Below are 15,694 nucleotides of genomic sequence, written 5' to 3'. Positions count from 1 at the left end.
GAGGGCAGCAAAGCTCTATGGAGTATCACACTACCACGCGTGGCCACTAGAGGGCAGCACAGCTCTATGGAGTATCACACTACCACGCGTGGCCACTAGAGGGCAGCACAGCTCTATGGAGTATCACACTACCACGTGTGGCCACTAGCGGGCAGCACAGCTCTATGGAGTATCACACTACCACGCGTGGCCACTAGAGGGCAGCACAGCTCTATGGAGTATCACTACCACGCGTGGCCACTAGTGAGCAGCAAAGCTCTATGGAGTATCACTACCACGCGTGGCCACTAGTGAGCAGCAAAGCTCTATGGAGTAGCACACTACCACGCGTGGCCACTAGAGGGTAGCAAAGCTCTATGGAGTATCACACTACCACGCGTGGCCACTAGAGGTCGCTAAAGCTCCGCGGAGGTGTGTTCATGTCCATCAACGGTGAACTCGGTCTGGAACTCGGCGGTCGGTTTGCAGTCAGTTAAGAAAACAGTAACATACTGTCGAGACGAACTGTTCCTTTAAATATATATATATATATATATTGAATATATATAAATATATATATTTTGAATATATATAAATATATATACTTTAAATATATATAAATATATATTTAAACGGATGACTTTAAATGTGTCTGACCTGGTCCGACATGTGGCTGCGTTGTAGGTTACAGTAATCATAATCATAATAATAATAATAATAATAATAATAATAATAATATTCGTAATGATAGTAAAAATGTGCTTCATGGGTAAGATGTGTATGTTTATGTATTAGTTGATATTACAGAAAGATCTTTATTAATCAACTGACAACAGTGGGTCAGATAAACCATCAGAGCCCTCATGGTTCTGGATAATAACAATAGAGTGACACATCTATAATATAATATATAATAACAATAGAGTGACACACCTATAATATAATATATTATATAATAGAGTGACACATCTATAATATATAATATAATAGTGACACATCTATAATATAATATATAATAACAATAGAGTTACACACCTATAATATAATATATAATAACAATAGAATGACACATCTATAATGTAATATATAATATAATAGAGTGACACATCTATATTATAATATATAAAAACAATAAAGTGACACATCTATAATATAATAACAATAGAATGACACATCTATAATATAACATATAATAACAATAGAGTGACACATCTATGATATAATAACAATAGAGTGACACATCTATAGTATATAATAGCAATAGAGTGACACATAGAAGTCTAGTAAAGCTCCATCGTGGTGCAGCTGTTGAACCCGTTTTAATCCGGTGTGTGTTCTACGTGCAGACTCTTGACCTACACACTCACCCTGAACCCCTCGACGTCAACTACATACACAAATAAAAGAAAATAGTCATATCTCAATTAAAATACAATTATCTGTAGTTTTAATAACAATAATAATGATTAGGATTTCACACAATGTGGTTACCATTCCCGACCTACGTGGTCCCTTAAAAGGCGACTTTCATTTCTTCTAACGTCTGAAAAAGTAGCTAACAAAAGAAGAAAGAAAACAAATATTTATATATATATACTATATATATACTGTGTATATATATAGTATACACAGTATATATACTATATATATACTGTATATATATGTGTATGTTTTCTTCCTATATATATACATATATATATATATTTGTATTTTTCTATATATACATATATATAAATTTTCTATATATATATAAATCATTTTTTTATTCAAATAAAATAAAGAACAGAACATTGCATTGTTCATTTTCCGGGATGCATCTATTTAGTTCAGAGCAGTCTCGTGACTTTCTTTTAACTCATTTCACACACACACACACACACACTCACACACACACACACACACACACACACACACACACACACACACACACACACACACACACACACACACACACACACACACACACACACACACACACACACACACACACACACACACACACACACACACCCGTCTCAGGTACTCCAGTAAACACCTGAGCATGTTTGCATTGAGAGACTCGGAGTGGTGACGCGTGGAGGACCGTCTCGTGCGGTGTCTCCTCTATGGAGCTGTCTGTGTCTCCTCTATGGAGCTGTCTGTGTCTCCTCTATAACCTGTCTGTGTCTCCTCTTTAACCTGTCTGTGTCTCTATAGCGTGGCGCTGTCTGCGTCTCTGGCTCTCCAGAGTCTTGGATGTGGAACTCGTCCTGATGGAATCTGAAGCTTCTAAAAAACCAACAAACGGAACAGAAACGGAGCGAAGCGGCGAAGGCCCGCCCGACGCGGCTGTAATGGAGCTGATCCACTGTGTGCACAACATTGTGGCGCATAATTAAAAATAATCACTTGCTCACACTAACACTAAATGCCCCCCCCCTCCATAAAATAAATAACACAGGTTGAAGCTGCTATTGGCCTAAAAAGCTGAACACAAGCGTTCTACGTTGAGCTGGTTCAGTGTGTTAAATGTCCTGGAGATGTATGTGCGCGCGGGAGTACGCGTGTGTGTGTGCGTGTGTGTGTGTGTGTGTGTGTGGGGGTGGGGGGGGGGGGCTCCTCTTTGGACGAATCCGTTCCGTGTTGCGCGTTGGAGTCCGCCTCTCCGCGCGCTGCTCCCCATTGACGCACTTTTTTAAGGTCTTCTCCTCTTCTCCTCCTCACGAAGAGCAGCGGCGGCCAATCACCATGCCGGAGGAAGCAGTCTGCGGGCCCGCGGCGCTAATGAGGCTCACGAACTGACACATCTGCTGCAGCGACCGGCGAGGAGCGCGAGCACATCCATGGATTAGTCCGGGAGCAGCGAGCACTTCTGACTGTCGCGGCCGCGGCGCACAACTTCTCCACTGCGCGCGAACTTTGCCCCTTTCCTCGGCTGTGGAGTATCTGTTTTTTTTAGAGCCAGAGCGCCGCGCGACAGTTCGACCGTCGACCGGGGACCGGGACTACAGGACCATGTTCCAGCCGACACCCAAGCGGTGTTTCACCATCGAGTCCTTGGTGGCCAAGGATAACCACGGGCCGGCGTCCCGCGCCGAGGAGCCGCTCCGGCCGGCCGCGCTCAGCTACGCGAACTCCGGCCCGATGAACCCGTTCCTCAACGGCTTCCACTCCGGCGGCCGGGGCGTCTACTCGAACCCGGACCTGGTGTTCGCTGAGGCGGTCTCTCACCAGCAGAACTCCGGGGTCCCGGTGCACTCGGTGGCCCCGCCGCACGCGCTGGCGGCTCACCCGCTCTCGTCCTCTCACAGTCCGCACCCTCTTTTCGCGAGCCAGCAGCGGGACCCGTCCACCTTCTACCCCTGGTTGTTACACCGGTACCGGTACTTGGGCCACCGGTTTCAGGGTGAGTTCTCTCGATGCTTCGTTTGGGCTGTTGTTGTTGTTGTTGTTTATTTTTTCTCTCCAACAATTCAGACATCAGGATATATAATAAATTTAAAATATATATATGCAAGCAGAGCCGTTTTAAATACATTCTCAGGCCGATACAGAACATTATTTAATGGATTGTTTCGTTCAAAAATAAATGTTCTCATTTGCAAGAAATAAATAAATAAATATAATAAATAAAATAACACTCGTAAATAAAAGCTTGTTGACTTGTTGGGCACACGGTGACAAGTGTTTGATGCTCTGCAGCTTAAATGGATAAAGACGCGTAAAAAACTGAATTTATCTCGCTGCTTATTTCACATTTTAAATGAAATTAACTTTCTTGTTTTTAGTCGGGGAAAAAATAAAAATACATTATTTTTTTATTTTAAAATCTATTGCTAATTTTCAAAGGCTGACATGAGTCAAATTTCGGTAAATTAAATATATTTTAACTAAACTGTCTCGACTGCGGGGTGAAGATAATTCGTTTGTCATATATTTATTTTTCGGTCGCTTATTTTTTAGATTGTGATATTGCATTTTTTTCTCATCTGACAAAAGAAAAATAACATTAAGATATTTTATAGGAAGTAATTCAAAATTAATTTATCACCTTTTTTTGGTGGTTGCTGTTCATTTAGAAATCTTCATGCGATTTAATTTTACCTTTTGTTTACAAAGGCGGTTTTGGGGCTAATTTAATTAGGCCGGGATTAAACCTCGGAGCCGGTTCCCTCCTCGCGCGCTGGCCTCACAGCTGGAGGAAGTCGACAATAAGCACTTAAAATACAAACGCGCTCCCCAAATGACCCAATGACAGACGTGCCCACCCGGCTGGAGGCGCGGGCGGCCCCCGGTGTCCCCTCCGCGCGCGGGCCCGCCGGCTGGGGTGGAGACGTTACCGTGTAATAAAACATGAACATAATAAAGACACTAACAGTGATGCAAACACCTCCTGACGGACCCGCGCTCTGCCCCTCACAGGCAACGAGACCAGCCCGGAGAGCTTCCTCCTGCACAACGCGCTGGCCAGGAAGCCCAAAAGAATCCGGACCGCGTTCTCCCCGTCGCAGCTGCTGCGGCTGGAGCACGCGTTCGAGAAGAACCACTACGTGGTGGGAGCGGAGCGGAAGCAGCTCGCGCACAGCCTTAGCCTCACGGAAACTCAGGTAAGACGCTCTCACTGTCACCTGCAGCGCGAGGCCGGCGCGTGCGGTTCTCCTCCGGTCCGGTACACTTTATTTAGAACCGCGTCCCGCTCCGAGCTCACGGGCCTCTCAGGTTCTTATAAATAAACACGTCGCTCACATTGTGGATTTTATGTAAATACAATAATTCTTAAACATGGCTCTCATGGATCCTACAAAATAAAAGAAGCGCCAGGCCTTTGTAGACATGAGTGTGTGACAAAGAAGTGAAAGTTATAACTTTCAATAAGACCCGACCAGACCTGTCACTGCGGAGGAGGAGGAGGAGGAGGAGGGGGGGGCACTTTGTTTTGGGGGGAGAATGTTGCCTTTCAAAATGGAGGGCACATTAACCAGTTAGCCATATTATGGGATAGGCGACACAAAGAGAAAGAGAAAGAGAGAGGGAGTGAGAGGGAGTGAGAGCTGCCATATGTAAGATGCCGCGCGAGCCTTTTGTCCGCGCGCGTCTCCTGCGGCCGGCTGAGGGGAGAGGAGAGAAGGAGAGGAGAGAAGAGCTGAAACGCTCCGTGGTGACGAAGAGGAGTTATCATCGATTAAACTTGCTCATCACGTCCATTCAGAGGAGTGTGTGTGTGTGTGTGTGTGTGTGTGTGTGTGTGTGTGTGTGTGTGTGTGTGAGAAATGAGTTAAAATAAAAGAACGAGCCTCGTTTCCTCCTCTGAACGTCTGGAGGCGTCACGAGAAATAAAGTGGCCTCAGATGTGTGAGAGCTGAAATAGAAAATGTAAAAACACACTATTTAATCTTCTCATCGTGATGTGTGTGTGTGTGTGTGTGTGTGTGTGTGTGTGTGTGTGTGTGTGTGTGTGTGTGTGTGTGTGTGTGTGTGTGTGTGTGTGCTGAATGCATATGGAACACCACGCGGAGGATATTTAAATGCGGGATTCAGACCGTATGAATATAATTGCTGTTTGTTTGCTCAGCGGCTGCAGGTCACAGTTCACCTTCTCACTCCAAACACCGCGCGTCCTTTTACGCGCGTGGCTTTACGCACTGTGCCAATCGGTTTATCTGGTGACACCAGGTGGCCAGGTTGTTGTTGTTGTTGTTGTTGTTGTTTGTTGATTTTTAAACCTTTCTCTTTTTTTCCAGGTAAAAGTGTGGTTTCAGAACCGGAGGACGAAGTTCAAGCGCCAGAAGCTGGAGGAGGAGGGCTCGGAGTCCCAGCAGAAGAAGAAGGGCTCGCATCACATCAACCGGTGGAGGATGGCGACCAAGCAGGGCAGCCCGGAGGAAATCGATGTCACCTCGGACGATTAAAAATAAAGAGAGACAGAACGAAAGAAAGAAGTAAAGACTATCAGCGTCCGCGTGAAGGAGGACATGGAGACCGGAAGTAGAGACCGTGAGGAGCCCACGTCACATTTCACACGTCCGGAGATCGGCAGCTGAGGGTGAGAGAAACCCGCCTGGTGGCCTCCTGTCAGCGGGTCTGTCACTCCGAAAGACCCGGCGTGTCTGAGTCCACCTGGACCCTCAGACCTGGACCCTTCTGAGTCCACCTGGACCCTCAGACCTGGACCCTCAGACCTGGACCCGTCTGAGTCCACCTGGACCCTCAGACCTGGACCCGTCTGAGTCCACCTGGACCCTCAGACCTGGACCCTCAGACCTGGACCCGTCTGAGTCCACTTGGACCCTCAGACCTGGACCCTCAGACCTGGACCCGTCTGAGTCCACCTGGACCCTCAGACCTGGACCCGTCTGAGTCCACCTGGACCCTCAGACCTGGACCCTCAGACCTGGACCCGTCTCTCTGGTTCTCCCACCGCGTCATTCTTTTCCTCCAATTCCTTTTGGACGTTTTGCACTTGGAAGTTTCTTCTTTTTTTAAGTCGTCTCCACTCAAGAAACCAAAACACGAACTGCTTTTGTAAAACTTGAATCGCATGGTGTATCTTTTATTTTGGTAGTTGTTTTAATTTTGTTTTTTGATTTGACAAGTTTCACAAACCAAGAAAAGAAAAACATTTAGTTTGTCTTCTATTTTCCGACGTGGTGCTTCTTAAAGTGTTCCGTCTTTACTCTATGAATGACTCTCGTGTTCAGTGATTGTGAAACATATGAAACATATGAACATGTTCATATGAACATATGAAACATGTGAAACATATGAACATATGAAACATGTGAAACGTGAACATATGACACATGAAACATGTGAAACATATGAACATATGAAACATATGAAACATCTGAACATGTGAAACATATGAAACGTGAACATATGACACATGAAACATGTGAAACATATGAACATATGAAACATATGAAACATGTGAACATGTGAAACATATGAAACATATGAACATATGAAACATGAAACATATGAAACATATGAAACATATGAAACATGTGAAACATGTGAACATGTGAAACATGTGAAGTGGCGCTGCTGCGACATCGTGCTGCTTTTTTTCTTCTTTTGGAAAGAAAAGTACAACAATTGAATTTCAATAAATAAATAAAAAGAACTTTAAAAAGAAAGTGAACCGGACCCGAACGGGACCGGGACCGGAACCGGGACTCTGACCCAGAGCTTTACACGCGTCGCTGTCGGACTCCCCTCCAGCAGAAGGGAGTCAAAGAGAAACTGAAGCACTGATGATTCCATGTACAGAGATTAATGTTCTACACTTTTACACAATGTACATATACTGTTTGTGTTTGTGTTAAGTTTGCTACAATTTTAACACAAAGTATACTTCCAAGAAGTATGTAATTGTCAATATTTTGTCAATAAAGTTTTATCAATATGTCGCGCGCAGTAACCTCTGTAGACTTCTGATTATCTAGAGAACGGAGAGTAATTATATTGATGTTTTCTGAGGGCCGTCAAACGGAATCGCGTGCACGTGCGCGCGAACGAGGTGGTGGTGATATGGCGTTCGGACTTCTTCTCCACGAAGAAGAAACTAAAACTCCCGCAGCCCGTAACGCGCACACGTCGTCCCGCTCGGCGCAGGCCGCGTCGCGCGGCTCGGGAGCGGCGACAAAGAGTCCTGCGAGCTTTTGTGAAAGTGCAAATCAGTTTGGGCAATTATCATGCGGGGTAATACGAGGGGGAGAGGGGCTCGGGGCACAGTGGCCCCCTTTAATCTCTTAATCCGGGATCCAAGGGGCCTCGGTCCGACATAATTTAACACAATCTGACGAGCTCGCGCCGCGATAAGGATGCAATGTGGCGCAAAATGGGATCTTTGTGCAGAGCTTGTCTCGTGGGCTGCATGGACGGAACATTAGGACCTTCACACACACACACGCGCGCGCGCACACACACACACACACACACACACACGCGCGGTATTTTAAGCAGGGGAAACAATGCAGCCACTTACCAAAAGAAATCGGACACATTTAAACTGGATTACAATTTTTATTTTCAACGAGAACAACCTCGAATTGTTATTAATATTATTTTTTCCTGCCGCGATGTAATTGTTTAATTGTTTTTTAAACTAAAATGAGCTGTTTTTGTGGGGTTGTTTTGGGGAGGGGGGAGGGGGACATAGAGGGAATTCTTAATCTTATAACTGCAATAAAAATCTTTAGAGAATACCATTAGCTTTGAGAAGAAAAAAACCTAAAAGCTTTATTACAAGCCGCGCTTTGAATCGGGCGGATTAGAGGCCTGAAAGGGTCCCACCATAGTTAGAAGAAAAGGTTTCATGCTAATGAGGTTAATGCTCTTTGTATCTCCGGACTCCACAACTTCATTACTCCTATCTCGGCCAACACCGCGCGGCTCAGAGCGCGATCCACTCGAGCTCCCCTCCGCGGCCTCCACACAAGGATTGTATAGCAGTCCTGTTCAAACTAGATAATTATATCTTTTCAAGTTGGAATTAAGATAAAGAAAGTGCAGTGGAGGCGGTGAGCCTTGATCCGCCGCAAACAAATTCGCCCCCTGCGCGCCCGCGTGGACCCACCAGAGAGCGGCTTCATTAGCGCCGCATGGCCGGCAAGATTACTTTGTTTTAATCTGGAAGTATCTGCGTTGTGTTCCTCTTTTTATTCCAGAGCTCGCTGCTGTAAAACACTCCGTTGGTTTTATTTGAGGACGCGCAAAAAAATATTTATCAGGTTGAGCAAAAATTATTCAAAACCCTAATGTTACCCAAATATTATAAAACCAGAAATGTAATTCTTAATTCTCCCTGCTAAATATTTAAATAGCAAAATAAATTGAGCCGCAGTGGGTATTTTATAAATTACTTTGAAGCTCGCTCTAAATAATCCAAATAATCCCAAATGCACAAAACAAAATAAAACATATTTATAGGTTAATATTTAGAAGGACCTTTTCCTGCGTGTATGAATTCACTCCGCGCTCTAATAAAAGGATGAAGCCAGTTGGAGGCTGTCGGGTCCCGGATGTGATGTTAGGACGCGAAGGCCTCGCGCATCAGATTCTCCCGGAGCGCTCGCGCTGCTGCGGGACCTTCCGTGCCCCGCTGATCTGATCTGGAGCCTCTGGGACTCTCCACCCATCATCTCGGACTGTTGGATTATTACTCAAATATTCACACGAGCCCGTTCTGGTCCTTTTGGACCTAAAAAGATCGAATGGAACATTTAGAGTTGGACGTGAAGGAGGATCCGGCTGCGGAGAGGCGCGGCTGCTATCACGTGACCCCGTTGACCCAAAGCCTCTAATCTGCAATTAGGAGGTTTAATTACGTCCGTTGACACCACTAATGGAGGCGGAGAGGTGGAGGCGGTCAATCATTGATGGAGCTCACATGGGAGGAGAGTTTGTCAACATGTTCTCATCTTTAATTTTTATTGCGAAGAGCAAAAAGCATCAGGTAAAATAATACAATGGACTGCTGGTGGTGTGTGTGTGTGTGTGCGTGTGTGTGTGTGTGTGTGGGGGGGGGGGGGGGGTGGGGTGGGCACCTGTAGCCCGGCCTGTCACTAAGACTCGCGGGTCAAACCTGATCCGTCCCGGTCCTCAAATTGCCTCTGAAACGGATCCTGAAAGGAGAGCCGCGGCCTCGACGTGGAGCCACAAATATACACGACTAATGAGCAATTACTCCACAATCAGCCTCAAATGGCTTACGTCATAATAAATTAAACACCGGGGCCTCGGATGGAGTTTCTGTCTTTATTATTAATAAAGGGGGCGGGGCGATGTGCTCCGGTGATTATGTTTTTCCCTTCCAATTCCCCATCGGGAGCAGCGTTTACGGATTTATTAACACTTCACTGACCGCACTGGCGTCCTCGCTAATGCGCATGCGCGAACGTAATTCTATTTGTCTATTTTTTTATTGTTACGGATGCGCTATTATTTATAATTTAGATTTTTGAAGGAGATGACGCGTTTAATAAAAACACTCACGCGGGATCTTGAACGCAGCATTTACCCGCCGGCTGCGTTCAATGACACACATCATGGTCGTGAATGCCTAAACTCTGAGCTTAATGTGGTGAATCAATAGACTTCAAGTGGCGTGTAAAATAAAATAAAATAAAATAAAATGAAGGCATTACATGAAAATAATAAAATGTGAAGTCACATTTAAATAATATTAATTTTGCCAAGTTTCTTTTATTAAAAAAAAATTTCTAAAAGAAAATCCTCCATCACACTTAATTAATTCAGAGCAGGGTCACACACACACACACACACACACACCACACACACACACGCGCGCACACACACGTGCACACACACACACACACGTGCACACAGAGGCCTCGCTGTGATGTCACACACACACACACACACACACACACACACACACACACACAGAGGCCTCGCTGTGATGTCACACACACATAGAATTTGGATAAATGGACATTTCACCATTAAATATTCACGTGAGCTGAAACTCTTCCTCCACCTTCAGTCTTCCTCCTCCGTCAGCTCCGCCCACAGCTCCTCCGTCAGCTGCGCTCGGCCTGCGGTCCGGAGCCTCGTGGAGTTCCAGGCCTCCGTCAGCTGTTATTTTTCCTCTTATTATCTCCACCCGGCCGTCAACATTTCCCTCGTTGGGTTCCTGTGACCTGCGAGCCCAAAGATTCCTCTTCGCTTATTTTCTTTAATGACGGGGGAATTTGGGCTGTAATGCGATGCAGCCTCATTTGCATATAAGTGCTTCCCACACATGCACCAGCTCTGAAGAGAGCAGTTGTTGACCCCCCCGACCCCTCCTCCACCTTCTCCTCCTCCTCTGAAGTCCCACACATTGGGCCTGTATGTGCGCTGTAATGCGTAACACATGTCGACTGTACACCTGATCAAATACCTCCAGGCCTCAGAGCCTCATTCACTCCCCAGATAAAACAAACAGCACTAAATACCTCGCATGTGCCCAGCGGAGCGCCGTGCGTCTCCTCCACGGCGGCACCGGGACGGGTCCGACCTGCTGCGGGCTAACGGGGTCAGAGGTCACGCAGGCGGCCATGTTGTGTGTCGGGATCACGTGACTCACAGCTCCTCCATGTGGACCCGATTAGAGGCCGATGGAGCAGACAGGTGAGCCGTCGGCACCTGTTCACCCCCCCCCCCCTCTTGGAGCTGGGAGGCTGAGACCCCCAAAAACACGAGCTATCAGGTTTCTGTGGCCTCCTGAGTCCTGAGACTTGGAGGCGGAGCATCCGGAGTCCTCTGAGCACGAGACACATTTTAATTGTTTTCTTAGATCTTTGGGATTTCCATGGAGGGATTTTTAATAGATGATGACTCAGAGAAATATAAAACTAGGATAAACCCAGAACTACTTTGTACCGACTACATTATAATAATTATACACATGATTTAGAATGCATTGCTTATGGTTTAAATGATGCAATGATAACATATATATAGATATGTATTCTAGAGCTAGTGAATTATACCAACATATGTGTGTATACTAAATCAAGGAGATCACAGATTGCAGATCTCTTATTTTAAGGTGCATTATGGATCAACCACTATGATGGAGATCTGAGCAGGGACAACACAATAAGACAACAATCACATCAGGACACCATGAAATGAGTCGCCGTGATGCTTATTCACATTTTAATGTTCCGCAAACGAGCAAAACAAAATCCACAGAGACGGCAGAGCGGATAATTACAGTTTCTAATCATCGTTATAAAGTTTACAGGCTGAGACACTGAGACACGTCTATGACTCATGTCTCATGGAGACGCCCTGCAAGTGGAGCTCTGGAGGTGGAGCTCTGCAGGTGGAGCTCTGGAGGTGGAGCTCTGCAGGTGGAGCTCTGGAGGTGGAGCTCTGCAGGTGGAGCTCTGGAGGTGGAGCTCTGGAGGTGGAGCTCTGCAGGTGGAGCTCTGGAAGTGGAGCTCTGGAGGTGGAGCTCTGGAGGTGGAGCTCTGCAAGTGGAGCTCTGCAGGTGGAGCTCTGCAGGTGGAGCTCTGGAGGTGGAGCTCTGGAGGTGGAGCTCTGGAGGTGGAGCTCTGCAAGTGGAGCTCTGCAGGTGGAGCTCTGCAGGTGGAGCTCTGGAGGTGGAGCTCTGCAGGTGGAGCTCTGGAAGTGGAGCTCTGGAGGTGGAGCTCTGGAGGTGGAGCTCTGCAGGTGGAGCTCTGCAGGTGGAGCTCTGGAGGTGGAGCTCTGCAGGTGGAGCTCTGCAGGTGGAGCTCTGGAGGTGGAGCTCTACAAGTGGAGCTCCGGACAGGCGGTGTAAATGATTGTGTAGATTCAGCTGGTGACATGTCTTATGGGCCAGTGAACACCGTCACACCAATCATTGACTCTCCTCCTCCTCCTCCTCCTCCTCCTCCTCGTCTCACGAGTAGGAGACGAGAGCTTCTACTCAACAACACCATAACTTGTTGTGGAGACTTTACGTATGACATCACGCCTCGAGGAGATGAACTCTGTGCAATAATCCCACAGCGCTGACTGACAGGCGACCTGACGACCATCTAAACCAGGTAATACTGTAGCCCCCCCCATGTGTTCTGAGCTCTATGATGGCCGCCGTGTGTACGCGCTGCAGGTGATCCAGCGCCTTGAGGCGAGGACCCGGCCAATCAGAGCCTCCTCCCGTGGAGCCGGTCCACCAGAGGCTCGTTAGCGGTGTCTGACTCACCGTGGAGCTAATTACCCCCGACCGACCGAGGCCGCCACGCCTCCTCTGGAAAGAAAGAGGAGGAAACAAGAAGCCCCCCCCCCCCCCCCCTCTCTGGTGGAAAACAAAGTCCTGCAGGCTAATGAAGTTTGTAATTAAGGAGATTCTGTGAGGAGTAATTAGGAAGCGTCTCTCAGGGTGTTAATGTGGTCAGAGGCCGGAGAGACCCCCACCCCTCACCGAGGAAGAGGAGGGTCCTGTATCCTCCTCCTCTCCTCCTCCTCCTCTGCTGCTCCATCTCTGCTGGTTAATAACATGTTAAATGTTCGATGTCCTTTCAGATGTGAACCCAGCAGACGGACTGAGCGATGCGTTCAGGCTCATTGCTTCCAGATGTGTCCGTACGCGGCGGCGTTGCCTCTTCATCGGCACGCCTGACGTGGCGAGGAACCCGATCTGATTGGAGGGCAAGGCTCCGGGACTCGGCGCTGCTGCAGACATCTCCATTCTAATTATCACGTTTACTCCAGATTGGTCGACTGCGCCGCTGATAACGAAGTTCACCTGGCCTCAATTAACTCGTTTATCTCAGATTATCCCGCCACAGATTGTGCTCTGGAGGAGAGATTAGCGCGATGAAGAGTCTGAGGGATGAAGAGTCTGAGGGATGAAGACGTTCAGAATGACACGTCTTAAGGAAGAGAAATTAAATCAATGACGGTGACTCCAGAGGCGTTCACATTAATATGGGCGTTCACATTAATGTGGGCATTCACATTAATACGGGCATTCACATTAATGTGGGCGTTCACATTAATATGGGCGTTCACATTAATATGGGCGTTCACATTAATGTGGGCGTTCACATTAATGTGGGCGTTCACATTAATACGGGCGTTCACATTAATACGGGCGTTCACATTAATGTGGGCGTTCACATTAATACGGGCGTTCACATTAATGTGGGCGTTCACATTAATACGGGCGTTCACATTAATATGGTCGTTCACATTAATACGGGCGTTCACATTAATGTGGGCGTTCACATTAATATGGGCGTTCACATTAATGTGGGCGTTCACATTAATGTGGGCGTTCACATTAATGTGGGCGTTCACATTAATATGGGCGTTCACATTAATACGGGCGTTCACATTAATACGGGCGTTCACATTAATGTGGGCGTTCACATTAATGCTGGGCGTTCACATTAATGTGGGCGTTCACATTAATGTGGGCGTTCACATTAATATGGGCGTTCACATTAATGTGGGCGTTCACATTAATATTGGCGTTCACATTAATATGGGCGTTCACATTAATACGGGCGTTCACATTAATATGGTCGTTCACATTAATACGGGCGTTCACATTAATATGGGCGTTCACATTAATATGGGCGTTCACATTAATGTGGGCGTTCACATTAATACGGGCGTTCACATTAATGTGGGCGTTCACATTAATACGGGCGTTCACATTAATGTGGGCGTTCACATTAATACGGGCGTTCACATTAATACGGGCGTTCACATTAATGTGGGCGTTCACATTAATGCGGGCGTTCACATTAATGTGGGCGTTCACATTAATGCGGGCGTTCACATTAATATGGGCGTTCACATTAATATGGGCGTTCACATTAATGTGGGCGTTCACATTAATATGGGCGTTCACATTAATGTGGGCGTTCACATTAATGTGGGCGTTCACATTAATATGGGCGTTCACATTAATATGGGCGTTCACATTAATATGGGCGTTCACATTAATATGGGCGTTCACATTAATATGGGCGTTCACATTAATGTGGGCGTTCACATTAATGTGGGCGTTCACATTAATATGGGCGTTCACATTAATGTGGGCGTTCACATTAATATGGGCGTTCACATTAATATGGGCGTTCACATTAATGTGGGCGTTCACATTAATATGGGCGTTCACATTAATATGGGCGTTCACATTAATGCGGCTCACATTAATATGGGCGTTCACATTAATGCGGGCGTTCACATTAATATGGGCGTTCACATTAATATGGGCGTTCACATTAATATGGGCGTTCACATTAATGTGGGCGTTCACATTAATATGGGCGTTCACATTAATGCGGGCGTTCACATTAATATGGGCGTTCACATTAATATGGGCGTTCACATTAATGTGGGCGTTCACATTAATACGGGCGTTCACATTAATGTGGGCGTTCACATTAATACGGGCGTTCACATTAATACGGGCGTTCACATTAATGTGGGCGTTCACATTAATGTGGGCGTTCACATTAATATGGGCGTTCACATTAATACGGGCGTTCACATTAATATGGGCGTTCACATTAATATGGGCGTTCACATTAATGTGGGCGTTCACATTAATGTGGGCGTTCACATTAATACGGGCGTTCACATTAATATGGGCGTTCACATTAATACGGGCGTTCACATTAATATGGGCGTTCACATTAATACGGGCGTTCACATTAATGCGGGCGTTCACATTAATGTGGTCGTTCACATTAATATGGTCGTTCACATTAATATGTCCTTCTGGACACATTGAAAACACATTCTAATCGTCTTCCTCTTTAGTTCATCAAAACGTGGAGAGATTGACCTTTTCTGTTTGTATTTGCAGTATTAATTATATATATATGATACAAGGAGTTCAGACTCAGCAGATTGGTGATTGACAGGTGGGAGGAGCCTGTTCTTGGGGGCGGGGCTCCGTGCTCTCTTCACCTCCTCGACGTTGGGATGGGAACCCCCCCGCTGCGAGGCGCAGCACCTGGGCGTTGAACCCGTGACCTCCCGCCCAGCTGGGGGATCAGCAGACGGCCACAAGTCTTCATTTCCTGTCTGCCTGTGTGCTACCTGCTTCAGGTGAGACACGCCAACATGACCTCGCCCTGACCTCTGGGGGACGGACCGGCTTCAGGAGGCCTCCGGGAGGGAAACGCCCCGCGGGTTAGAGCCCCATTCCGCCTCTGATGTGGTTCTGATGGACCTGCAGACCTGTAGACCTGCAGACCTGCAGACCTGTAGACCTGCA

General features: G+C 46.7%; 2 protein-coding genes across 2 annotated transcripts in view; both read left to right on the top strand.

The window, feature by feature from the left end:
* The window catches only part of tm9sf3 (transmembrane 9 superfamily member 3), a 200,317-nt gene that overhangs the window by 53,263 nt on the left and 131,360 nt on the right, over positions 1–15,694 (top strand). The gene's annotated exons all lie outside the window — the stretch shown is intronic.
* On the top strand, positions 2,831–5,947 carry emx2 (empty spiracles homeobox 2). The gene is made up of 3 exons (XM_056435898.1): positions 2,831–3,364; positions 4,381–4,565; positions 5,700–5,947. Exons 1-3 carry the CDS (start codon positions 2,974–2,976, stop codon positions 5,865–5,867), a joined length of 744 nt encoding a protein of 247 aa, XP_056291873.1. The 5' UTR covers positions 2,831–2,973; the 3' UTR covers positions 5,868–5,947.

This window comes from Pseudoliparis swirei, chromosome 17 (assembly GCF_029220125.1).
Source record: "Pseudoliparis swirei isolate HS2019 ecotype Mariana Trench chromosome 17, NWPU_hadal_v1, whole genome shotgun sequence".
NCBI lineage: Eukaryota > Metazoa > Chordata > Actinopteri > Perciformes > Liparidae > Pseudoliparis > Pseudoliparis swirei.
The sequence above is the reverse complement of the archived record's forward strand: the minus strand, read 5'-3'. Positions and strand labels throughout refer to the sequence as shown.

What these genes read in the sequence shown, in the direction of transcription:
- emx2 (XM_056435898.1), top strand. Translation starts at nt 2,974, where the DNA reads ATGTTCCAGCCGACACCCAAGCGGTGTTTCACCATCGAGTCCTTGGTG. An exon ending in CTTGGGCCACCGGTTTCAGG is followed by an intron (nt 3,365 to 4,380) that starts GTGAGTTCTCTC and finishes TGCCCCTCACAG; the next exon opens with GCAACGAGACCAGCCCGGAG. An exon ending in TTAGCCTCACGGAAACTCAG is followed by an intron (nt 4,566 to 5,699) that starts GTAAGACGCTCT and finishes CTTTTTTTCCAG; the next exon opens with GTAAAAGTGTGGTTTCAGAA.